Raw genomic sequence first — 26,895 nt, 5'->3', positions numbered from 1 at the left:
CACTCCAAACTGTGAGGCCACCAAGATCAGCAGATCTGAAACCTTGTGATTTCTGACTGTGGGTTTATGTGAAAGACAGTGTTTATGAGTGGGACACCAACGCATGTTGGAGGTTGAAGATGAGCATAGCAAGGGAGATAGCCAGCATCCCACCTGAGATGTTTTGGGCCTCAGTAGAGCAATCTCTAATGTGGTTCCAGGTTTTGTGGATGCAGATGGTCATCACAGTGATCCATTTTTTAACCTGGAACTTATGCGCTACCCCCTCAAATGGAAATTAAAATGTGTTTCTAATGGTTTTTTTTTTCATTATTTGTTTTCCCTGTGTTCTTACAAATGTTTCTATGAAGTTTCATTGTCCTACAATCACTCATTTTAAGGAGCCCTCTCAATTGGCGAAAGTTTAATTATAATGGCCCTGTATTTTTTGTTCCATCTGTAAATATTATTCTGTCAGGAGCTGCCTCTGTCAAGTGGTGTAAACTTTCCATTGCCATGGTCACATGTTGTTACATTGTCGTGTAAGATCGACACCTTTAGGTGGTGCCAATGATTGGTTCAACTCATACTCATAGCATGATATTTTTGTTAATGTCTTATTTGGAAGATTTTGAATCTCTCCATAATCTGACACTAGACAGGGTGCCATTTTGTTCATCATGCATAGTATTCTTTTGTAATTATCTGGTATTGTCCATTAATTTTGATGTGCAATGGAGGGTGCAGTGCTTCAAGTAATAGCTCATTAGATGGTGTTCTCATTGTACCTAGATACATACACAATGCTTTATATCCTACTAGCAAATACCAGGCATTTGTTGGAATATCACTCAAAGAAAAAGTGTGTTTAAATTCTGTTTACTGTCGTCCTTTTGGATGTACAATTTTTTTGTTTTTCTTCTTGTGTGAAAATGGATAAATCAGAAGATTTTCAAATGTGTTATCAGGCCACATACAGCTGTCCATGTGAGAATTATGGATTTGCCATATTTAGTCCACACACCTGGAACAGTTGCCCCTGTACTTCGTTGATCATCATTGAAAATGCAAATCACACCAGAAACTGCCAATTTTTGAATTGGAATCACAGTAGTGTTGGGATGCAAGGCAACGGTGCATCTTATTCTGTAAATTTTCTGTTTAAAACTGTAGCTTCAATGATACTGTTCACCATATTTTTCACTGAAAGCCTGGTACGACGGTGAAGTCATGATGAATTTATGTTTAGAGAAGAATGATAGCACAGCAGTTTTCAATGTTAAATCTTGAATTTCACTGGATAATTGACAACTTCATCTTGATTCACTATACTGTTTTTGGATTGATACGTTATTGCATAACCCGGTATTTGATTTCGAATTGTGAAATTGATGGCATTGACACTGTAATTTTTGGCTGCACTGAGCCACGTATGATTTTTGTAATTCTTTGTGATATTTGGGAAAACTTTGTGAATCAGTTTATCTGTGGCTGCATAACTTTGCAGAAGTTTGTTAGCAATGTGGTACATTGTGTGGATTCATCAGTAGCTGTATTCCTATTACCAGTATCCAACAATTGTTTTGTGAAGCTTTCGATAGATGGATCCTGTTGTAGTTGTACATGCATATTGACCTTCAAAGTCAATTTATATCCATGCCACCATAAAACTGATGATTTGAGATGTGTAGTACATTCACCAGTGAGTTCTGAATGTGGATAACTGGTAGTTTGTCAGAGTCACCAGACAATAAAATGTGTATGTCACTGAAGAACTGTTAATTTGCTCTCAAATCTTTGAGTGTACAATGAAGAACTTCCAGTGCCTTTTTGTATGCCTTAGTACATTCATCCCATGTAATGAGTTGACATGATTCAAGTTTTTTACCCATACCAGCATTTTTGTTGATATTGCAAGTTACTATCTCAGGGCTCTCCATATTCAACAGCAATTTCAATGGTGAATGCACTTTTTGGCTACCATCCAAAAGAGATGCAGCAATTCCAGATGACGCCACTACCAATGTAACATTTTTTCATGATTGTATGGTACTGAAATAAGTGGAATGAGAAAAGTTTGCTTGTGCCTGCAGTCACATCTAGGAAATTCAATCTGCCACTTTGGCATGCAATTGCTTCCATAATTCTGTCATGCCCTATGTGTTGTTATAGAACAAATTTTGGAAAAATCCTTAAAAGGAAAGTATACAATTAATCGCCATGGAAAAATCCTTAAAAGGAAAGTATACAATTAATCGACATTGAATTGTGTTTCTCATTGCAAATGAAGATCGAAAAAGTCATTTGGAGATTGATTCGGCACTGCAGTCGCTGCACTTTGTTAGCCATTGCCAAACAATGTTCTCAACCAGAACAGGTGCCTCACTGTAAATGTTTGGTGTTTAATGGATGTCTGAATTGTGATTCGGAGCTCAACACTCACAGTGTAGAATGTTTTCATCGATTTAGTAGCAACATTCAATGCATCAGTGCGTGAAGGGTCCCAGTGCGCATTGTTTTCAAAAAAATTTAATTCTTGGTGAACATAATGATAAGTTCTTAATTCATGAAAGGCTGACAATACACATGCACTAATTAACAGTAATCCCAAATAAAAGCATCTTGCATTGTTTGGGCATATTGCATACATACAGCCTAACATTCCAGTCAAATACAAGCTGGAATGTCCTGCAATGTTTGCAGTGTTGAAATTTGTTAGCTGATGTGTTCCATGTGTGGTATATTGGCACTTCAGAGTAGTTATCCTTGCACAGTGAGAAAAATGCTGTTAATGTTGTTGATATACCAAGGTACACCACCCAACGAACAACTGCTGAATGTTATTCATAGAATCTAAATTATATAATGCACCGTACTCCTAATGTAACGTTCCAGTTGAAATTGATTGATGTCATTGATAGATGCTATTGTATTTATTCCTCAAAAAACTGTCACATTTCTTCCTTTATTGACATGGGAGATTGAACATCTGTCATTGCCAGATACACTCTTGGCAAGTAAGTCTCGTGGATATAATTTCATATGTTGCTCATCAGACGTGCATTGTGAATTATTGTTAGGTAAGCCACATGGATTGTGAGTCTTGTTTTAGGTGGCAACTCTGAGTAAGTCTGGATCTGTGTCAACATCTGATACTTTTGTTGAAAAGACTTGATCGATCAGTTTGGTGTGATGTGACTTTTTCAAACAATCAAATCAAATTGCATGCATGTGGTGGTGTAGTCACTGAAGCAAGTCTAGTGCCCACGATCTAAGCTAGCAGGAAGTGAACCTCCAACCACAGAATATTAATTCTTGTACTAGGTAGTTGGCTTGCACACTTCGCAACATGTGTGACCACAGGATGTATTCGCTAAAACAAGTAACACGAACAACACTACATGAAATAGATAATAAATGTACATATAAGAGGCAGTGAAATGAAAATGAGTCAGACAGAAAAAAAGTAAGTAAACTGTTTATTATTTCAATAGTAATCACCATAACTATTAACACATTTATCCCACTGTGAGACAAGACAGTGAATGGCATAAAGCCCTAGTTGACCTCATCACCAATAAAATGGGCATTTTTTCCCCAGTTTTTCCTCATCACAAACATGAATATTGTATTTACAAAGGGGTGCCTAGCACCCAACATCCAAGGAAGTAGGAAGCAAATCTCCAACAATAGAATATTAATTGCTGTACAAAGTATCTGGCTTGCATGCTTTTCAACGTGTGTGATCACAGAGCATAATAAACAATTAATATAGACAACACAATATTCATCCTAACTAATTACGTGTAGACAAAGGGTCTATACTGGCAACTCACAATGTCCATTTGCAGAGCGTGCTCTTCAACATGATAGTCATGACCTCAGTGCCAGTTTCACCACACATGCCATCTGGATTTTTTCCCCCAGATCCTAGTTTCTCAGAACTTTGCAGGTGGCAACTTATATTACAACATATACTTGGTTCTCACCACTCACTTAGCCTTAATTTATGTTAATTATTTTCTTAAATTTCCTTGGCCTCAGCATTTCAGTGACTATTCCTTTCTTCATTCCCTTTTAGTTTTTTTATATCTTTTTATTTTGTGACCTTCCTATTCCCCCACCTCTGCCACATGCAGTGCACTTTCTGTTAGTAGTAGTAGTAGTAGTAGTAGTAGTAGCTTTATTCATCTGTAAATCTCTTTTTACAAGGATGTAGGACATGTCAAAGTATTTACAGGTTTAGACTAATTTAAAATAAGCTAATTTTTATGCACATACATTTACAGACTAGTTAGAGATAATCATTAGATCTACTCCTAATATACAATACTTTTTTACAAATAACTTATTAAATAATATAATGCCACACCGTTCACTCATATCTCACTATCAGTCACTGCACATGCTATACACACATTGTTTCATGACACTTAACTCACTGCACACACACACACACACACACACACACACACACACACACACACACACACACTGGTGATCTCTGGGCCATTTTCTGTAGTGCAACTTCCCATTTACTATCATGAAAATCTGAGTCAGCATCCCTCTATAATGAGTGAGATGTTGAGCTTGTGGTGAAAGTGGAAGAGGTGGTAGTACTGTGCAGTGCTCAGCTCGGGGGTAAGTTTTTCTAGAAAAGGAAAACAGAAGGAAGAAAACATAGTGTGAAGGTGTTATGTGGAATATTGGATGTTTTATGGGGATTGAATGAAAAGTAATGTCTCCACCTTCATTAATTGGGTTTCGATGGGAATATTGTAATAAATCAAATGCTGAAATAATCTTTAGAGTGGGATCTTTAATTACCAATATTCACTTTTCCACATAATTACCAGCCAATTGGATACATTACTGCCAACAATGAACAAGTTTTCTGAAGCCGTCATGGAAGAAGTCAACACTCTGTTTTCGCAACCACAGTCTCACAGTTCTCTCAACGTAATGGTGTATCCACATTTCATCTCCTGTCACAGTTGAATGTAGAAAGGTGTCACCTTCATTCTCGTAACGCAAGAGTAATTCCTGGAAAATTTCAAGTCTGGGCACTTTCATTTCAGGAGTCCACATCCGTGGTACCCATCATGCATGGATCTTCTGATAGCAAAGCCAAGCAATAATGTGACCCACATGTTCTTGTGAAATGCCTATTGCACTTGCAGTTTCTCTCTGAGTGATATGACGACTGTCCTGAATCAATCTGTCAACATTTTGCTTGTGAAACTCGGTGGTTGCTATCACAGGACAAAGACTGCCACAAATGTAGCTTTTGGCCAGTAAGGCCTTTGTCAAAATTAGGTGACAAACACACATACACATTCATGCAAACACAACTCTCACACACGACTGCAGTCTCGGGCAACTGAGGCCGCGCTGTGAGCAGCAGCACCAGTACTTGATGGGAGAGGCAATTGGGTTGGGGTAAAGGATAGGCTGGGGTGGGGTGGGGAGTGGTGCGATAGTAGGGTAGGGGTGATGGACAGTTACGTGCTCTTGGGGAGTGTGCAGGGCTGGGGTGGAAAGAGGGTGCAGTCGGGAGGTTAGATGGAGGGCAGTGGGGAGGGGTGGGGGATATGCTACTATCGCTCCCCTCCCCACCCCAGCCTACTCCTTACCCCCATCCAGTCACCATCCCATCATGCACTGGTGCTGCTGCTCACAGTGTGGCCTCAGTTGCCTGAGACTGCAGTCATGTGTGGGGAGAGTTGCATTTGCGTGAGTGTGTATGGTTGTGTTTGTTGTCTTAATTTTGATGAAAGCCTTATTGGCTGAAAGCTATATTTGTGGTAGTCTTTTTGTTGTGCCTGTCTGTGACTCAGCATCTCCGTAATATGGTGAGTGGCAACTTTCCTTTTCACAATACTGTTACATTCCATCCTGGATTTTCCATTGTTTGATGTATGACTACACCTTTTCCTGTACCTAGAGTACGCTCTTTTACTGTTATGAACTGACAGTTGTGGAAACTCATTCTAGTCCGGTATTTTTGGCCTGTTATCTTGGGCTTGCAGTCTTGTCAACTTGGGAGTTTATACAATAATTATTTTGTCAGTTGGCTAATTCAACATATGACACTCCCTCAATCTTTCCAGTTACATCTTTAATTGTGGTAATTCACCATATGAGAAACTTGTGTATCTGTAACTGTCATTCATAATTCATATTCCTGATATTGTGTTTTGTTTGTTGCATTGTGAGATAGGACAAAATTTGTTCAGTGTATTATGTCCAGAATTCAAGATGCTGTGGAGTGGAATTGCTACAAACATATCTTGCCACAGTTTTCCCCTGGACTGTTGGCCTGGTTCTCCAACTCTGGAGCAATTGCAACAGACTCTCACTGGAAATATGTACAGTGTTATCCTGCACCTTGTTCTTAACTGGACGCGTCCATCAATTGAATGTTCTGAATTTATTTTTAATGCTGAAAACAGAGTCATATCTGTTTCCAACCTCAACTAAATATATTTTATGTAGTGGAAGTATGCCATGTCACACTGCACTCAAAGTTGTTAGAGACAGTGTGTCACATGCATGAGGTCCCTTCAAAAAATTACAGAACTTTGTCCACAGATTTTTTCTGCGATTACCTTTTACTTATCATGAATGGTCTTCTTTGCAATACTCTCCTCCATGATAGGTACTCTGCTTCCAACACAGTTTCCACTTCCGGAAGCAATAGTGGTACACTTCCTGGTGGATTGCGCAAAGCACCATCTGTGAATTTTATTTTTCTGGTTATCATTGCAAATCTTCTCCCTTTCAATGGGGTTGTCAACTTTGGAAATAAAAAAGTCCACATGTGCCAGGTCTGAAGAGTATGGAGAATGAGGCAGCCCAGTGATTTCATTTTTAGTGCAATAGTCACATAACAACAGGAGGGATGAATGTGCAGGTGCGTTATTGTGATGCAAGAGCCAATTGTCCGCCACATTTGAGACCATTTCCTCCTCACATTTTCTCACAGGCATCTCAACACATCCCGATACAACCATTGATTGGCAGTTTGTACCCCAGCATGACTTTAACATATGACCTGACCTGATGAGCTTTTTTTGGTTTTGGAGAACATTTCGTGACCCTTCATGAAGACTGAACCTCCGTCTCAACATCATAACTGTAGGCCCACATATCATCACATCACATCTCATTCTCATCTGCATGATACGAAAGCTCTTCACACATTGTGAAGCGAAGGTCTGTCTGGTCTTGACTCGTGAGCCATGGGACAAACTTGGCGATGACACAGTGCATTCTGAGATGCTGTCAGGATTTCATGACATGATCCAGCTGGAATGTTACATTCCACTGCAATCTCTCGGACAGTCAGTTTTTCATTGGCACGCACAATTTAATTGGCATTCCTAATGTGAGCATCGTCAGAAGACGTCGAAGGGCATTCTGAATGAGGGTCTTCTTTAATTTCTATCCAGTTATTTTTAAACCATTTGAACTGTTTGTAACACTGAGCATGGCTTAAACACTCATCACTGTTGGCTTCTTGCATCATTTGATGTGTCTCTGTAAAGGTTTTCTTGAGTTTCAATAAAAATTGAGTGCAAACGCATTACTTCTCAAACTGTGCTGTCTCAAAATTTGCAAACTGCGTGACACGACATTCTACTCAATACAGCACTGAGCAATAACTAATGGACATATAACATTGAATCTTCCAGTGTTTACACATTAAACACAGGCATGTGCAGGGGTGCCAACCACATTTCGTTCGAACACACCATTGGCATGAAATTACGAATGTTCCACAGTTTTTTGAACAGACCTCATACATTGTATATTTATCTCTACAACAGGTATTCCATCTTGTCTGCAATATGAGAGCCTTATTCACAAAACAAACTGTAGTAACTGTTACACAAATTTGCAGCATGAACATATGTATGAGGGTGAATCAGAAAACCTTTGCCCCTGTTTTTTACTAGCTGAAATAAGGTACGTACAGACAGTTACAAATATACACACTCTTCTGTATACCTTACACTATTTTTGCACATAGTCCTCACACAGGTTCAGGCATTTGTCCCACCTTAGCACTAAACTTGAGATGCTCCTGTGGTAGAATTAGTCCAGTTGATTGTGGAACTGCCGTCAGACAGCTGTCTTGGCTTCACATCTTGATAGTATGTGAATCGCTGTCCTGCCAGTAACTTCTTCAGCTGATAAAAAACATAGAAATCACTAGGGGCAAGTTGTGGACTGCTCAGTGGATGGTCCAGACTCTCCCAGAGATAAATGTGCAGCCTCCCTGAATGCTCATTGTCGTGCAACACTTCGTGGCCTTTTGCGAGCTCAATATACCACCATCCCACATTCTAAAAATGAGACACGTTTCCTCATATGTGGGCATCATTTCCCTGCAGATTTTGATGGGTGCTCTTCTCATGCTCCATAGAAAATGAATCACCCTTTGTTCCTATTCAGCTGTTGCCTTGCAAAGCACAATCACCACCTTCAACAGCTCGCAGCAGTGCTGTGCTGCAGAATTTCTGTCATATAAGGCTGGTCTGGTCCAAGTAAGGACCATCACTGGGAATGGATATGTTTATTTCACATTTACTGTCATAATTTGACTAAAAAACCATAGTAGCAAAGAGTTTCTGATTTGTCCTCATATTTTTAGTATTGTTACCTTTCTAAATTTGTACTGCACACACCAGCTTTTTTAAATTCTTCATCGTTAACTAGTATCTTTTTGTGTTTGCCTTGACTCTTTCTATTCTGAGGCCTAAATGTCTTTGATATAAATGAATGCATCCCCTCTTCCTTTTCTCATCTTCTGTTATGTTAATGATCTTAATTCTTGTACCCAGACAAAAATTAATTCCTCATAGACTGTTTTTTTGCCAACGGTGTGGTCTTGTTTTTCAAAGGAGATTCCTACTTGGTCTCCTGTGTGTTCCTCAATGTATTCATCTTTAATCACCACCACATTCTCAATTTAAATTGTAGGACTTTCCAGGGGCAGATGTGTACTCTGACCACAATCTATTGGTTATGACCTGTAGATTAAAACTGAAGAAACTGCAAAAAGGTGGGAATTTAAGTACATGGGCACTGGATAAGCTGAAAGAGCCAGAGGTTGTACAGAGTTTCAAGGAGAGCATAAGGGAAGAATTGACAGGAATGGGGGAAAGAAACACAGTAGAAGAAGAATGGGTAGCTCTGAGGGATGAAGTAGTGAAGGCAGCAGAGGATAAAGTAGGTAAAAAGACGAGGGCTGCTAGAAATCCTTGGGTAACAGAAGAAATATTGAATTTAATTGATGAAAGGAGAAAATATAAAAATGCAGTAAATGAAGCAGGCAAAAAGGAATACAAATGTCTCAAAAATGAGATCGACAGGAAGTGCAAAGTGGCTAAGCAGGGATGGCTAGAGGACAAATGTAAGGATGTAGAAGCTTATCTCACTAGGGGTAAGATAGATACTGCCTACAAGAAAATTAAAGAGACCTTTGGAGAGAAGAGAACCACTTGTATGAATATAAAGAGCTCAGATGGCAACCCAGTTCTAAGCAAAGAAGGAAGGCAGAAAGGTGGAAGGAGTATATAGAGGGTTTATACAAGGGTGATGTACTTGAGGACAATATTATGGAAATGGAAGAGGATGTAGATGAAGTCGAAATGGGAGATAAGATACTGCGTGAAGAGTTTTACAGAGCACTGAAAGACGTGAGTTGAAACAAGGCACCGGGACTAGACAACATTCCATTAGAACTACTGATGGCCTTGGGAGAGCCAGTCATGACAAAACTCTACCAGCTGGTGAGCAAGATGTATGAGACAGGCGAAATACCCTCAGACTTCAAGAAGAATATAATAATTCCAATCCCAAAGAAAGCAGGTGCTGACAGATGTGAAAATTACCGAACTATCAGTTTAATAAGTCATAGCTGCAAAATACAAATGCGAATTCTTTACAGACGAATGGAAAAACTGGTAGATGTGGACCTCAGGGAGGATCAGTTTGGATTCCGTAGAAATATTGGAACGCGTGAGGCAATGCTGACCTTACGACTTATCTTAGAAGAAAGATTGAGAAAAAGGCAAACCTACGTTTCTAGCATTAGTAGACTTGGAGAAAGCTTTTGACAATGTTGACTGAAATACTCTCTTTCAATTTCTGAAGGTGGCCGGGGTAGAATACAGGGAGCGAAAGGCTATTTACAATTTGTACAGAAACCAGATGGCAGTTATTAAAGTCGAGGGGCATGAAAGGGAAGCAGTGGTTGGGAAAGGAGTGAGACAGGGTTGTAGCCTCTCCCCGATGTTATTCAATCTGTATATTGAGCAAGCAGTAAAGGAAACAAAAGAAAAATTCGGAATAGGTATTAAAATTCATGGAGAAGAAGTAAAAACTTTGAGGTTCGCCGATGACATTGTAATTCTGTCAGAGACACCAAAGGACCTGGAAGAGTAGTTGAATGGAATGGACAGTGTCTTGAAAGGAGGATATAAGATGAACATCAACAAAAGCAAAACGAGGATAATGGAATGTAGTCGAATTAAATCGGGTGATGCTTGAGGGAATTAGATTAGGAAATGAGACACTTAAAGTAGTGAAGGAGTTTTGCTATTTAGGAAGTAAAACAACTGATGATGGTCGAAGTAGAGAGGATATAAAATGTAGACTGTCAATGGCAAGGAAAGCATTTCTGAAGAAGAGAAATTTGTTAACATCGAATATAGATTTATGTATCAGGAAGTCGTTTCTGAAAGTATTTGTATGGAGTGTAGCCATGTATGGAAGTGAAACATGGACGATAACTAGTTTGGACAAGAAAAGAATAGAAGCTTTCAAAATGTGGTGCTACAGAAGAATGCTGAAGATAAGGTGGATAGATCACGTAACTAATGAGGAGGTATTGAATAGGATTACGGAGAAGAGAAGTTTGTGGCACAACTTGACTAGAAGAAGGGATCGGTTGGTAGGACATGTCCTGAGGCATCAAGGGATCACAAATTTAGCATTGGAGGGCAGTGCGGAGGGTAAAAATCATAGAGGGAGACCAAGAGATGAATACACTAAGCAGATTCAGAAGGATGTAGGTTGCAGTAGGTACTGGGAGATGAAGAAGCTTGCACAGGACAGAGTAGCATGGAGAGCTGCATCAAACCAGTCCCAGGACTGAAGACAATAACAATCACATTCTCGGGAGTCACTGATACTGTTAATTCTTCATTATAACTAACAGGCCTGGTGGGGGAATTAGGATATTGCACTTCCCACTGAGGATACCAATAGTTTTTGGTAGATGAAAATAATATGTTTTGTGATCCACTGCTTTTTCCTTATCATGGGAGCAGCAGAGAACATATATGATATATAACAGTATATCCTATACTGTTCATATTGAGGTCCATCGAATATTGAATTCTTTGCGTGATGTTATTTACAGTAAACTGCTTGATGGTCTGACTGAGGCAGAAGTCCAAACATACCTCTCTGATCAGGGTATCACTGCAGTGCATCAGGTGATCAAAAAGTAGATGCGTCCTTAGTGCCCACCCGCACTCTTTTTCTTGCTTTCGATACAGTGGTGCTTCCATCATAAATTAAAGCATGCTATGAAGTTATCACAGTCCAATCATACATTCCAAACCCGATGCACTGTTGCCAGTGTCATTGTCACAACTACATTTGAATGTCCTGTTGACACCTGGCCAAATTTGCAACCTATGGTAGGGATGCTCATGAGTGTGATTGTGGGTGAAGGAAAAACTGCCCTACCCAGCCGCTCACAAGTTGTTGGCTAGTCAGAAACCCTATGTTCTACCATGTGGCCCTTACAGTACAGTTCTTGCTATATCTCATACCTTGAAGGACATAGCCATGCAGACATTCGACCCCAAATTCAGCACCACGGCTGTAAAATCATCCATCCCAGTCTCCTCTTCAAGCTGTGCAACAAGCCACCAAACTTTTATCTTGTGGGACAAAGTTACCTGCCACACAACCGGCAAGTGGGAAAGGACAGAAGGAATACTCCTGTGAAGACTTCTTAAGTCCCTCCAGCCAACAAACATCTGAGTCTTCTTCTTCCATCCGGAAAGGCTCCAAAAATCAAGCAAAGTCAAATGGGCTTACTCGCCAACTCACAGATCCTCTTTGACAATGGCACCACATGATATCTTCGCCCATCAGACCTCCGTGTCACCAGTGCACATCCCCAACCATTTTTCTGCCCTGGTGTCCACAGACGGACAGAAAGAGAATACTAACGCCTCTATAGAGCTCATGGAGCAGGATCCTCCAGCCTCTGAGCCCTGTAGCAGTGAGTCTTAGAAGGCTGGCACTCATCAGCCACCGAGGTAACATCTTTTCATTTTTTCCCTCCTCCCCTTTCCTCGTCATGACTGTCCTCCAATGGAACATTTGCATCCTTCGGTCCAACAAATTATGGCTGCTCTTGAAATCACAGCATCTGCTTGTTCTCTGTCTCCAGGACACAAAATTATGTCCTCATGACTGCTTTGAGCTCTCACATTTCTTCACAATCCACTTTGGCCTTGCCCCCGGGGACAGCTTTCCATCTCATGTGAGAGTCGTGCTGCTCATCCAGGAAGATGTTCATAGTCAACCCATCTCCCTGACTACCTGGCTTCGAGATGGTGAAGTCCGCATTTTCCTTCCTCACTTGACCTTTTCCCTTTGTACAGTTTACATCACTCCGTCATTTGTTGTCTCCAGGGCAGACTTCCTACTGTTTATTGGGCAAATTACCTCACCCCTTTCTGCTGTTTTGACGTGCTGTCTTGGATGAACTTCTCAATCAATTTAACCTCATCTGCCTGAACACAGGAGCACTTATGTTCCTCTCAGATTCCATGCACACTTGTTCCCATTTGGACCTCTCCTTCTGCACTGCCCGGCTTGTCCATCGTCTCGAGCTGTCTGTTCTCTCTGACATGTACTGGAGCAACCATTTCCTGTGTGCCACTCAAATGGCAGCTTTCTAAGGCCGACTGGAGGCTTTACTCCTCCGTGGCGACCTTCAACAAACAACTTTTGTCCATTTGGGATGACCAGGTATAAATCTTACAAATGTTATCGTTACCACTGCAGAACATTCCATTCCATTCCTCTTTACCATATCATGTCCTGGTCCTTTGGTGGGCTGAGGCATGCTGTGGTGCTATTCACATGCGGAGACGTTCTCTCTGCATTTTTAGCTGTCATCCTACGATGGCAAACTGCATTCGTTATAAACAGTTGCATGCACATTGTCATCACATTCTTCAGGATAGGAAAAAAAGCTATCTGGATTTCCTTTACTAGTTCTTTTAACCGTTCTACTCCCTCTTTCATAGCTGGCCAGTGTGGCCAAGTGATTCTAGGCGCTTCAGTCTGGAACCGGTGGCCGCTACAGTCGCAGGTTCGAATCCTGCCTCTGGCATAAATGTGTGTGACGTCCTTAGGCTAGTTAGGTTTAAGTAGTTTTAAGTTCTAGGGAACTGATGACCTCAGATGTTAAGTCCCATAGTGCTCAGAGCCATTTGAACCCTATTTCATCATATGGGCCAACATCCAACGGCTCTCTGGGGCCAAGGTCCATTCCCCAATTTTCGGCCTGGCAGTTGCAGATGATGTCATAGTGGACCCTGTTGCTACATCCAGCACCTTGAACCACTATTTCGCAGAGATTTCAAGGTCAACCCACTGTCACCCTGCCTTCCTCTATTGGGGAAATGAGCAGAGGCGGCTCAAGTAATACCCTTCTCTTCTCCGAATCATGAGTTCTACAATGCCGCCTTTACTATGATGGAGCTAGATCATGCTCTCACTTCATTCCAGTCTTCTGCTCCAGGGCCAGATGATGTTCATATTCATATGTTGCAGAACCTTTCTCTTGTGGGCAAACACTTTCTCCTTCATACACACAATTGCAGCTGGGCAGAGGGCACATTCCCAGACGCTTTAGTGAAGCCAGTGTCATACCCATAACTTAAGTCCGGTAAGGATAAACATCTTCCTTTTAGTTATCACCCCATTTCTCTCACCAGCTTTGTTTGCAAGGCGATGGAACGTATGATTCATGCCCAGCTGGTATGGTGGCTTAAGTCTCACAATTTGCTAACCAATGCGCAATGTGGAAATCGAGCGCACTGTTTTGCAGTTGACCATTTCATCACTTTGCCATCAATGTCGTGAATGGTTTTCTGCAGAGATACCAGACTGTGGCTGTGTTTTTCGATTTGGAGAAAACCTAAAATGCCTGCTGGAGGACTGGTGTCCTCTGTACACTCTACACATGGGGCTTTCATGGCCGCATTCCCCATTCCTTCAGGAATTTTTGTAACACCGAGTTTTCAAGATACTTGTGACTTCTGCCTCATCGGACACCTTTGTACAGGAAAAAGGCATGCCTCAGGGTTCCATCTTGAATGTTGTCCTCTTTGCTATCACTATTAACCCTATAATGGCCTGTCTACTACCGGGCATCTCTGGCTCCCTTTTCATTTATGATTTTGCCGATCTATTGCAGTTCTCCATGGACTTGTCTCCTTGAGCAGCATCTTCAGCACTGTCTCAATAATCTTTACTCATGGAGCATTGACAGTGGATTTCATTTTTCCACTGACAAAACCATGTGTATGAGTTTCTGGCGGTGCAGTTGGTTTCTTCCATTGTCTTTACATCTTGGGCCTGTTACTCTATCATTCATTGAAACTACGAAATTCCTGGGGCTCATTCTGGATAGGAAACTTTCTTGGTCCTCTCATGTGTCTTACCTGGCCGCCCACTGTATGTGGTCCCTCAATGTCCTGCGTGTCCTCAGCAGACTTCCTTTGGAGCAGTACACCCTGGGGAGAGGATCAGACCACCCTCCTCTGTTTGTATCAGTTCCTTGTCCATTCGAAACTTGACTATGGGTGTCTCATTTATGCATCAGCATGACTGTCCGTCTTCGCCATCTCAATACTATCCACTACAGTGGCATCCATTTGGCCAATGCACTGGCCCCATTTACACTAGCACGGTTGAGAGTCTGTACGATAAAGCTGCCAAACTATCGCTATCATACCACCGTGACTTTCTCCACAGCAGATACGCATGCCGTTTATCTGCCATGCCTAGCCACCCATCCTGCGCCTCGTCCTTTCATGACTTCTTTGATCACCAGTATGGGGTGCACCCCCCTTCTCTGTTATCTCCTGGATTTCACTTTTGGCTCTTGCTCCAGTACCTTAACTTCATGCTACCTTCCACTTTCCAAATGGGTGTGAACCCTTCACGATCTTGACTTCGTGCAGCGATCCATGTTCACGTTGGCTTTCATTCACTTCCTATAGACACTTCTACAGCCTCACTCTACCACCGTAAGTTTCACGACCTTCTTCCGGAACTTCACGATAGTATCTTTGTGTACACTGATGGCTCTTGGACTGACCGTGGTGTTGGGTGTGCCTTCATCATTGGCACTGACATTTTTTGGTTTTGGCTTCTGGAACACTGCTCAGTATTTACAGCAGAGCTCTTTGTCCTGTATCATGTCACGCAGTACATCCTATGACACAGGCTTTTCAACTACATTATCTGCTCCGCCTCTCTCGGTGCCCATCAGAGCCTCCCTTAGTGAAACAGGTCCAGGAAAGTTGTCATTTGCTCAGTCGTGATGGAGTCATAATGATGTTTATGTGTGTTCCTGATTACATTGGTCTGATGGGAAATAAGGCCACTGATGCAGCTGCCAAGACTCCAGTTCCTGCACCTTGGCCTGTGAGTTCTTCCATTCCCTCCAGTGATCTCGGTCCTTCCTTCATGGGAACAAGCTCCAGGGAATTACACATCTCACAGCGGCTTGGATGACGGGGAGATCATTTTAGCTAAGCTGCGTATTGGGCACTGTCTTTATAGCCATTGGCATTTATTAAGTGGTTCTTCCCCACCACATAATGCTCATTGCCCTCAACCTCTGCCAGTTTGCCATTTCTTGACAGAATGCCCTTTTTTTAACCACTTACATTCTCATTTATGTTTGCTGGCTGAGAAATCGGCCATTTTAGTGAACGATGCGTGGGCTGTCAACTGCATTTTACTTTTTATCTATCATATCAATATGGCAAAGGACATTTAATCTTTAGTTCAGCACCTCTCTTTTCTCTATGTCGTATTTTATGGACCTTCTCCAAATCCCTGTTTTTATCTGTATTACTGTTATGCATGTGTGCGTATAACCCTAATTGCTTATGTGCCCCTAAATAAAAGTAACAATAATAAAAAACACCACTGCTGGTGATTAAGAAACTGACACTTCCGAATTACATTAAGATCAACTTGTCAAGAGGAAAGTAACAGGCACGACAGCACATGAACCTGATTTAAAGTAGTTAACTTTGATAATAACTGAGGCAATATCATCCATAAAAAGTTAAGAAACTATATGAGAAAAGCTATGACAATTTAAAGTTTGAGATGCGACACAAGATTCGAAATCTCAGTAGAGATACTCAATTGTTTTATGTGCAAAATGCTTTGATTTTATGTAAATCGAGGTTGAATCTACTTCATTTGTTAGCATAACTCAATCAATATTAGTATAAAATGTATAAATTAATGTTCATGGTGGTAAACAAAATATTCTTGAGTGTCAGTCACATCAGATTATTAAATTTGTTTGTCCTCCCCCCATGAACCATGGACCTTGCCGTTGGTGGAGAGGCTTGCGTGCCTCAGCGATACAGATAGCCGTACCTTAGGTGCAACCACAACGGAGGGGTATCTGTTGAGAGGCCAGACAAACGTGTGGTTCCTGAAGAGGGGCAGCAGCCTTTTCAGTAGTTGCAGGGGCAACAGTCTGGATGATTGACTGATATGGCCTTGTAACAATAACCAAAACGGCCTTGCTGTGCTGGTACTGCGAACGGCTGAAAGCAAGGGGAAACTATGGCCGTAATTTTTCCCGAGGGAATGCAGCTTTACTGTATGATTAAATGATGATGGCGTCCTCTTGGGTAAAATATTCCGGAGGTAAAATAGTGCACCATTCGGATCTCCGGGCGGGGACTACTCAAGAGGACGTCGTTATCAGGAGAAAGAAAACTGGCGTTCTACGGATCGGAGCGTGGAATGTCAGATCCCTTAATCGGGCAGGTATGTTAGAAAATTTAAAAAGGGAAATGGATAGGTTAAAGTTAGATATAGTGGGAATTAGCGAAGTTCGGTGGCAGGAGGAACAAGACTTTCGGTCAGGTGAATATAGGGTTATAAATACAAAATCTCATAGGGGTAATGCAGGAGTAGGTTTAATAATGAATAGGAAAATAGGAATGCGGGTAAGCTACTACAAACAGCATAGTGAACGCATTATTGTGGCCAAGATAGATACGAAGCCAACACCTACTACAGTAGTAAAAGTTTTTATGCCAACTAGCTCTGCAGATGACGAAGAAATTGAAGAAATGAAAGAAATTATTCAGATAGTGAAGGGTGACAAAAATTTAATAGTCATGGGTGACTGGAATTCGGTAATAGGAAAAGGGAGAGAAGGAAACGTAGTAGGTGAATATGGACTGGGGCAAAGAAATGAAAGAGGAAGCCGCCTGGTAGAATTTTGCACAGAGCACAACTTAATCATAGCTAACACTTGGTTCAAGAATCATAAAAGAAGGCTGTATACATGGAAGAAGCCTGGAGATAATGACAGGTTTCATATAGATTATATAATGATAAGACAGAGATTTAGGAACCAGGTTTTAAATTGTAAGACTTCTAGGGGCAGATGTGGACTCTGACTACAATCTATTGGTTTTTACCTGTAGATTAAAACTAAAGAAACTGCAGAAAGGTGGGAATTTAAGGAGATGGGACCTGGATAAAGTGACTAAACCAGAGGTTGTACAGAGTTTCAGGGAGAGCATAAGGGAACAATTGACAGGAATGGGGAAAAGAAGAATGGGTAGCTTTGAGGGATGAAGTAGTGAAGGCAGCAGAGGACAAATAGGTAAAAAGACGAGGGCTAGTAGAAATCCTTGGGTAACAGAAGAAATATTGAATTTAATTGATGAAAGGAGAAAATATAAAAATGCAGTAAATGAAGCAGGCAAAAAGGAATACAGACGTCTCAAAAATGAGAGCGACAGGAAGTGCAAAATGGCTAAGCAGGGATGGCTAGAGGACAAATGTAAGGATTTAGAGGCTTGTCTCACTAGGGGTAAGGTAGATACTGGCTACAGGAAAATTAGAGAGACCTTTGGAGATAAGAGAACCACTTGATAAACTTCAAGAGCTCAGATGAAAAACCAGTTCTAAGCAAAGAAGGGAAAGCAGAAAGGTGGAAGGAGTATATAGAGGATCTATACAAGGGCGATGTACTTGAGGACAATATTATGGAAATGGAAGAGGATGTAGATGAAGATGAAATGGGAGATACAATACTGTGTGAAGAGTTTGACAGAGCACTTAAAGACCTGAGTCGAAACAAGGCCCCCGGAGTAGACAACATTCCATTGGAACTACTGATGGCCTTGGGAGAGCCAGTCCTGACAACTGTACCATCTGGTGAGCAAGATGTATGAAACAGGCGAAATACCCTCAGACTTCAAGAAGAATATAATAATTCCAATCCCAAAGAAAGCAGGTGTTGACAGATGTGAAAATTGCCGAACTATCAGTTTAATAAGTCACAGCTTGAAAATACTAACGTGAATTCTTTACAGACGAATGGAAAAACTAGTAGATGCCGACCTCGGGGAAGATCAGTTTGGATTCCGTAGAAATATTGGGACACGTGAGGCAATACTGTCCCTACGACTTACCTTAGAAGCTAGATTAAGGAAAGGCAAACCTACGTTTCTAGCATTAGTAGACTTAGAGAAAGCTTTTGACAATGCTGATTGGAATACTCTTTCAAATTCTGAAGGTAACAAGGGTAAAATACAGGGAGCGAAAGGCTATTTACAATTTGTACAGAAACCAGATGGCAGTTATAAGAGTTCAGGGGCATGAAAGGGATGTAGTGGTTGGGAAGGGAGAGTGACAGTGTTGTAGTCTCTCCCCGATGTTATTCAATCTGTGTATTGAGCAAGCAGTAAAGGAAACAAAAGAAAAATTCGGAATAGGTATTAAAATCCATGGAGAAGAAATAAAGATGTTGAGGTTCGCCGATGACATTGTAATTCTGCCAGAGACAGCAAAGGACTTGGAAGAGCAGTTGAATGGAATGGACAGTGTCTTGAAAGGAGGATATAAGATGAACATCAACAAAAGCAAAATGAGGATAATGGAATGTAGTCGAATTAATTCGGGTGATGCTGAGGGAATTGGATTAGGAAATGAGACACTTAAAGTAGCAAAGGAGTTTTGCTATTTAGGGAGCAAAATAACTGATGATGGTCGAAGTAGAGAGGATATAAAATGTAGACTGGCAATGGGGAAAGCATTTCTGAAGAAGAGAAATTTGTTAACATCAAGTATAGATTTAAGTGTCAGGAAGTTGTTGCTGAAAGTATTTGTATGGAGTGTAGCCATGTATGGAAGTGAAACATGGACGATAAATAGTTTGGACAAGAAAAGAATAGAAGCTTTCAAAATGTGGTGCTACAGAAGAATGCTGAAGATTAGATGGGTAGATCACATAACTAATCAGGAAGTATTGAATAGGATTGGGGAGAAGAGAAGTTTGTGGCACAACTTGACCAGAAGAAGGGATCGGTTGGTAGGACATGTTCTGAGGCATCAAGGGATCACCAATTTAGTATTGCCGGGCATCGTGGAGGGTACAAATCTTAGAGGGAGACCGAGACCAAGAGATGACTACACTAAGCAGATTCAGAAGGATGTAGGTTGCAGTAGGTACTAGGAGATGAAGAAGCTTGCACAAGATAGAGTAGCATGGAGAGCTGCATCAAACCAGTCTCAGGACTGAAGACTACAACAACAACAAGTTTGTTTGTATATTTGATGGAAGTTTTCTTCGACATTGTGAGCTGTCAATGCCTTCTTTTGGTAGATAAACTAAAGCTGTCATTCATTTCATTTATTTATTCTTTCACAGTCAATTAAATTGGCATGAAATCTGCTACATGCTAGTGTATCTAAAGAATTAAAATTTCAGCACAACCACACAAAGCAGGTAGCAACATCTATATTCTATATCTAATCAAAGATTACATAGCATGTTTTGTATTCAGCAATCACATTAAAATGTTGTTTGTTTGTGAGATCGTCATGGTACACCTTTTGCAAAAAGGGCAAATATCAACTGTCATGTGTCAGAGTTGGACGGCAGCAAGATTGAGGCCTATTTAGACTGCAGTTTACAGTTGTGCAATACTGCTACTCATTTTGGACAGAATTGCATGACTGTGATGTGAATGTGGAATCAGTGTGTTCAGGACTATATTAATGCCACACAGGATCTCAATAGTCCCACAGACTATTGCCTGATGTAGGTAGGAAATGACTGGCTTATCCAGATGTCATAGAGTGACTGAGTGTGGTAATGTGAAGAGGAGTGGGAAATTGCATGTGTGATCTTAAGTCACTTTTTAACATATCTCCTTTCATGCATTAATAATATGGGTGCTGATAGCCATTACAGTGATCACCGTAAATGACAACAACAAAAACAACAGCAGCAACAAGTGTTGGAGAGGACAGCCATATTGTTCTCTCAGCTATGCAGACTGACTGGTAGAGCTCAGAATGTGACTTGAGTAAGGAAAATGACTTCTTTACAGCAAGAAAAGTGTCCACTTGGACAATGCAATGATATATAAAGTACTATGTAACATTAGCACACTGACCATTGTAGTGGCTTCCTTTGACGTATGGCATTGTAGTGGCTTCCTTTGACGTGTGGCATTGTAGTGGCTTCCTTTGACGTGTGGAAATTTATCAAAGCATGCTGCAGAATATACTTGCATGTTTTGCAGGCCGCAGGACACTACATTAAATGTTTTCCTAGGTGCAGGGTGTTGTGCATCACAATATAAAAATAAAAATGGTGTTTTTTATAATTGGACAACTGTACATGATAAGGATGATAGAAGAAATACCTTCTGACAGTCTTTTTTAATTCAACAAAAATTTTGTGCTCTTGAAATGGAGAAATATTTACGAGATCAAGAAAAGTTCATTTCTTGTGCTACTTAATATTTATCATGCTATATCTCCTAAACTGTGTGTCATACAATAACATAATTTTATGGTTGTCTTCAGTACTACATATTGATAGTGTGTGGAAACTTTCTGGCTAATAGACGTAGTAACAATGAAGTAATCATTCGAAGTGTAGTAAGTGACAAGCCTTTTCCCATTGTACTTTCTTCGAGGACAAAGCAAGAAAAAGTTTCAGGAAGGTGATTGTAGGTGTGTTTTTTTTTACAGTTTGTTGGAAGTCGGCATGTGCTACAGTTTCCCCCATACAGTTTCCTTCATATGAGTATTATGTAGTTCATTAGCACAGCATAAGTTCCAGCACTCTGCGAGGAACATTTTGCTGTTTTAGGCATGGTGCAGTGCAGGGTGACTGTAGTAAGGGAAGCAGCAAAGGCAAAACATGCACACAGTTATCCAACTAAACACCTATTAATTTTGGCACTCTGAAAGTACAGGGAAGTTAGGGAAGAGGAGAAAGATTGTATATTATTGGGAAGAGTATTCAGGAAGTGTAAAGCAGTCACACAGATGTTCTTCCTTCATGAAGCAGAACACATGTATAACATTTTAGTAACAAAACAGTTGCTCGACAATATGGAGAAATGCTGGTTCCCACTGCCTTAGAACACAGACGTATCAGAAATTAATGAACTGTCCAAGGATAACATGATACCCTTGGCAGGTGTTAGTGTTTAAGCCAAAGCTAAGGGATTCACTGTCAGGAGTGGATTGACCAACTTCTTCAATGGGACAAATTTTAAATGTTGTTCACATTCCTGATCACAATAACATCATCATCGAGCTCATTATAACTGTGGTTAAAGGCTAGATACAAATCTGTGTAGATACACTACTGGCCATTAAAATTGTTACACCATGAAGATGATGTGCTACAGACGCGAAATTTAACAGACAGGAAGAAGATGCTGTGATATGTAAATGATTAGCTTTTCAGAGCATTCACACAAGTTTGGTACTGGTGACGACACTTACAACATGCTGACATGAGGAAAGTTTCCAACCAATTTCTCATACACAGACAGCAGTTGACCAGCGTTGCCTGGTGAAATATTGTTGTGATACCTCGTGTAAGGAGAAGAAATGTGTACCATCACGTTTCCGATTTTGATAAAGATCGGATTGTAGCCTATCGCAATTGCAGTTAATCGTATTGTGACATTGCTGCTCGCATTGGTCGAGATCCAATGACTGTTAGCAGAATATGGAATCGGTGGGTTCAGGAGGGTAATATGGAACGCCATGCTGCATCCCAAAGGCCTCGTATCACTAGCTGTCAAGATGACAGGCATCTTGTCCGCGTGACTGTAACGGATCGTGTAGCTGCATGTCAATCCCTGAGTCAACAGATGGGGAGGTTTGCAAGACAACAAACATCTGCACGAACAGTTAGACAATGTTTGCAGCAGCATGGACTATCAGCTCGGAGACTATGGCTGCGGTTACCCTTGATGCTGCATCACATACAGGAGCCCCTGCAATGGTGTACTGGGTGATCCAGGTTCTGTTTACAGCATTATGGTGGTCACATCCGTGCTGGGCGACATCGTGGTGAACGCACAATGGAAGCATATGTTCGTCGTCGCCATACTGGTGTATCACCCGGCGTGTTGGTATTGGGTGCCATCGGTTACACGTCTCGGTCACCTCTTGTTCGCATCGATGGCACTTTGAACAGTGGACGTTACATTTCAGATGTGTTACGACCTGTGGCTCTCTCCCCTTCATTCGAACCCTGAGAAACGCTACATTTCAGCAGGATAATGCACGACTGCATGTTGCAGGTCCTGTACAGGCCTTTCTGGATGCAGAAAATGTTCGGCTGCTGCCCTGGCTAGCACATTTTCCAGATCTCTCACCAACTGAAAACGTCTGGTCAATGGTGGCCTGGCAACTGGCTTCTCACAATACACCGGTCACTACTCTTGATGAACTGTGGTGTTGTGTTGAAGCTGCATGGGCAGCTGTACCTGTACACGCCATCCAAGCTCTGAGTCAGTGCCCAGGTGTATCATGGCCGTTATTACGGCCATAGGTGGTTGTTCTGGGTACTGATTTCTCAGGATCTATGCACCCAAATTGCGTGAAAATATAATCACATGTCAGTTGTAGTATAATATATTTGTCCAATGAATACCCATTTATCATCTGCATTTCTTCTTGGTGTAGCAATTTTAATGGCTAGTAGAGTATGTATTACATCGGATATAATCAAAGACATTTCTTCTTACATGTTTCAATAATTTTTCTGCCCATTTCTGCCCAATTAACTCCTTTTGCATTTAGTTTTTCCATCTCAGCAGCAGCCTTGTACCACAAAATATGCTGTTTGGAAACCATCTTGAAGTTGCTCATCCTCTGAGGTAGAGAAGCTATCAGGTAACATTTCTAGTGAATGTTGCAATAATTAGATTGGATGAATTAACTTGTCTGATGCTGCCACTGTGTATGAGACATATACTTCAGCTCTCGCTTAGTAGTTTACTGCTCTCAGTTTGCCTTCCCCACTCCTTCAACCAAGCAAATCGCTGCAACGTGTGGGACAGACTGAGTCCTGTGTGGAGGGCAGACTCCTCCAGAAGCATGCAGGCATTTCCCATAGGTAGAGCCTGGAGCAACACTGCATTGCCCATACTGTAGGAAAATAGTCTGGCATGTTTGTATTGTGTGAGAGGGGAGCGTGGTCACACACATGTATTGCACACCACATTGCAGCAAATTTCTGCAGCTAGGAAAATGTAGCATTAGGAAAGGGGCTTCCTTGTCCACTTGGACAATGCAATGATGTCTAAAGTACCATGGGCCGTTAGTACATTGACCGTTGTAGTGGCTTCCTTTGACATGGCAACAGAGAGAGGTGCTCCAACAGTGGTGAACCCATTGACAACACTGGACTCAGAAGCGGCACTACATCCTCTTTTCAGGTGAGTCCCAGTTCTGCGCACAGCATCACAATGGACATGTGTGTGGAAGCTCCGAGGAGAATGAACATTGCCAGATTGCGTTCATCATTGTCATACCTCTCGTGATGGTATGTGGTGTCATTGGATACAGAACGTGATCACCTCTGGTTTGCATAGCCTATAGCAGACATTTAATTTCTAATGTATTGAATCAAGTGGCTGTCCCCAGTCTTTAATGCATCCATGATGTTTTTATCAAAAAATATATGATGCAAGACACCATGTTGGCCATGATGTCCAGACCTACCTCAATACTTGAGGTGTTTGACTGTTTCCCTGGCCAGCTCATTTTCTAGATCTCTAATTGAAAAAACTTGGTCATGGGTTGCCAAGAGACTGGCAGCCATGACGCGCCAGCCACTACAATTGATGGACTCTGGTCTAGGGATGAAGCAGCATGGAATGGTGTACCTGTATCTGTCCCTGTCATCAGAGTTCAGTTTGAATAAATGCTCAACTTGGTCAGTGTCAGTGTTGCGGGAAGTGGCACCTCTTTGCAGTAAATTTAACACTAGGTATTCACATAACAAGTAAAATTTCATTATTTGCTGTCCTCCTTGTTGCAATTTTAATGGCAAGAAGTGTATTTACAGTATCTGATGATGGCTGTTCTCAGAAATATGTTCTGTAGTTGGAATCAAATAAGTAAAAGATGCAGTATAAATGGAAACTGGGATAAAGTGACACACCTGTCTTGTATTTCATCAATTTTGAAGCACAAAATCAACTGAACTGCATCAGCTCCAACAAAGAAATTATGAGTGATCACAAAAGAACTCCAGAGCAATTTTTATTTTTTTTATTTTATGAATAAGAGAGTACAGATTATACTTTCATTTAATTTTTTTTATTACCAGTGGTCAAATTGGGCCATCTTCAGATTTAAAAATAAAGTACAGGTGGACTGTTGGTACCACCAGCATCATCTGGTATGCATCATTGCAACTTATGCAACTTCATAAGTTGAAGAGACTGCTATGTAGAAAGTTTTCATATGACTTTACTGTGTATTTTATATCTCAAACTTTAAGTTGCAATTGCAACTTGAAGTTGCGCATGAGATACATGACCATTATGATTAATCCAATAAACACACAGTGCTTGCCAATAACAGATCTTGGGTGTTCCATAGCAACATTGAATGATGCGTTTTGAGCGTGGCCCCTCATCAGACAATCCGTTAAAAAATATATACAACATGAGCATAAAAATACTTTACAAGCCACACAGTAAGGCAAAATAAGTGACAGACAAATTTTCAGAATGCAAACCAGTGTATATATTAAAGACAGTTGTATAAGCCCTGACATATAGTGCACGAGGTTTCACAGTGAAAACAGTCAAGTGCAATGGCTGAGCATGAAAACTAAAGTGAAGAATCATGGTAACAAGAGCAAAGTAAACTAAAAGCATGCCAGACGGCGTGCCAAGCTTAGCTCTCCAAATATTGTCAAATGCAATATAATTACAAAAAGGAACAAAAAGGCTATAGTTAGCTGTATGTGACAATGAATGTCATCAAAATTCACAGTATTGATGAGAACAACCCACGTGTACAGTAAAATACATCAAAATATGTGTGTATGAAATGGCAATAACAAATCAGAACAGTACCTACACAGAAAATTCTTCATTTGTGTGGCCATATTGTCTGTAGTTGCTTTACAGCTCTTGAGGGTAATTTTTCTCTGTCATTGCAACTGAATTTCTTAGATTTTTCACAGCACACTGTTACGCACACGATGTAAGTGAGAAACCAAGTGAAAATCACCACCACTGGTGGTGATAACCTCAACAAAGCTAAAAGCATCTGGTGAAAAAATCACTGATTTTCATAGTTGCAATGACAGAACAAAAATACCCTCAAGAATAGCTATACAGACTGTGTGATTCAAACTAGACTCAGAGTTTGGATCCAATACAGCATTTCTATGGACCACCCAAGATCTATTATTAGCGACCAGTCAGCATTGTATATGTTTCTTGGACAAACTTTAAAGCTGATTCTTACAACAACAAAGGAGGGTGGAAAGAAAGGTACCCCCAAAAGAAGTAAGAAAAATGCTTTCTTTTGTTGTTTCATTATATCATTCACCTTTATAACAGCCCTTCACTGCATCTGAATAATACTGGTCATTATGATAAACATTTTGTATTTGTGTTTCATAGCATCAACATTTTTGGCACATTCTGTACTATGTTAACAGATTATTGGCAGTAACTTTTGTAACAATATTCAAATACTCTATAACCGTCAAAGTGTGTTAACTCTTGTATTCCATTTCAGAGTGTTCTCATGCGCAGTAGCCAACCAATGACGGGACCAAACTCAAAAAGATGCAAGGAAGATGAAAGACTGATCAATTCAGTGCTTGGACCAGGAAAACGAGGTTACATAATTGATACAAGGACACAAACATTGGCACAAACTGCAAAGGTAAGAATCTATTGAGCTTACTAGTATATTGAATTCTGTGGGTTCATGGCCTAACAGAACTGGATGCCCAAAGATGAGAGTAAATAATTTTTGGGTCTGGAGTTATACTATGGCTAGCAAGCCTCACAACATAATTATGATCCATGTAAAAGAAATTAACAGCCAGGGCACTTGCATCCTTAAAGATAAGTCATGAATGAAGTAAGTACTTCAAGAATCTGGCAAGCAAAGTAAATGATTAATGGAAATGTGATGTTTCCACAAGTTTTAATCGGGGTTGTTCACTAAAATCGACATCACAGTTTTTGTTTATTCATTAACACATGTTATGTTTTCTTTTATATTTTGCATCATGATGATTTG

The 26,895-nt window shown here is 40.8% G+C and overlaps 1 protein-coding gene across 2 annotated transcripts in view; it reads left to right on the top strand.

Moving 5' to 3' along the window:
• Positions 1–26,895, top strand: part of LOC126334967 (myotubularin-related protein 9) — a 113,461-nt gene that overhangs the window by 34,663 nt on the left and 51,903 nt on the right. For both annotated transcript variants that reach the window (XM_049997752.1, XM_049997751.1), the window contains exon 6: positions 26,383–26,532. In XM_049997752.1, coding sequence (XP_049853709.1) covers positions 26,383–26,532 — 150 coding nt within the window. The remainder of the gene's footprint in view (positions 1–26,382; positions 26,533–26,895) is intronic.

The sequence above is a fragment of the Schistocerca gregaria genome, chromosome 2 (assembly GCF_023897955.1).
Source record: "Schistocerca gregaria isolate iqSchGreg1 chromosome 2, iqSchGreg1.2, whole genome shotgun sequence".
Lineage (NCBI taxonomy): Eukaryota > Metazoa > Arthropoda > Insecta > Orthoptera > Acrididae > Schistocerca > Schistocerca gregaria.
Note: the sequence above shows the minus strand (reverse complement) of the source record. Positions and strands in the feature narration are given on the sequence as shown.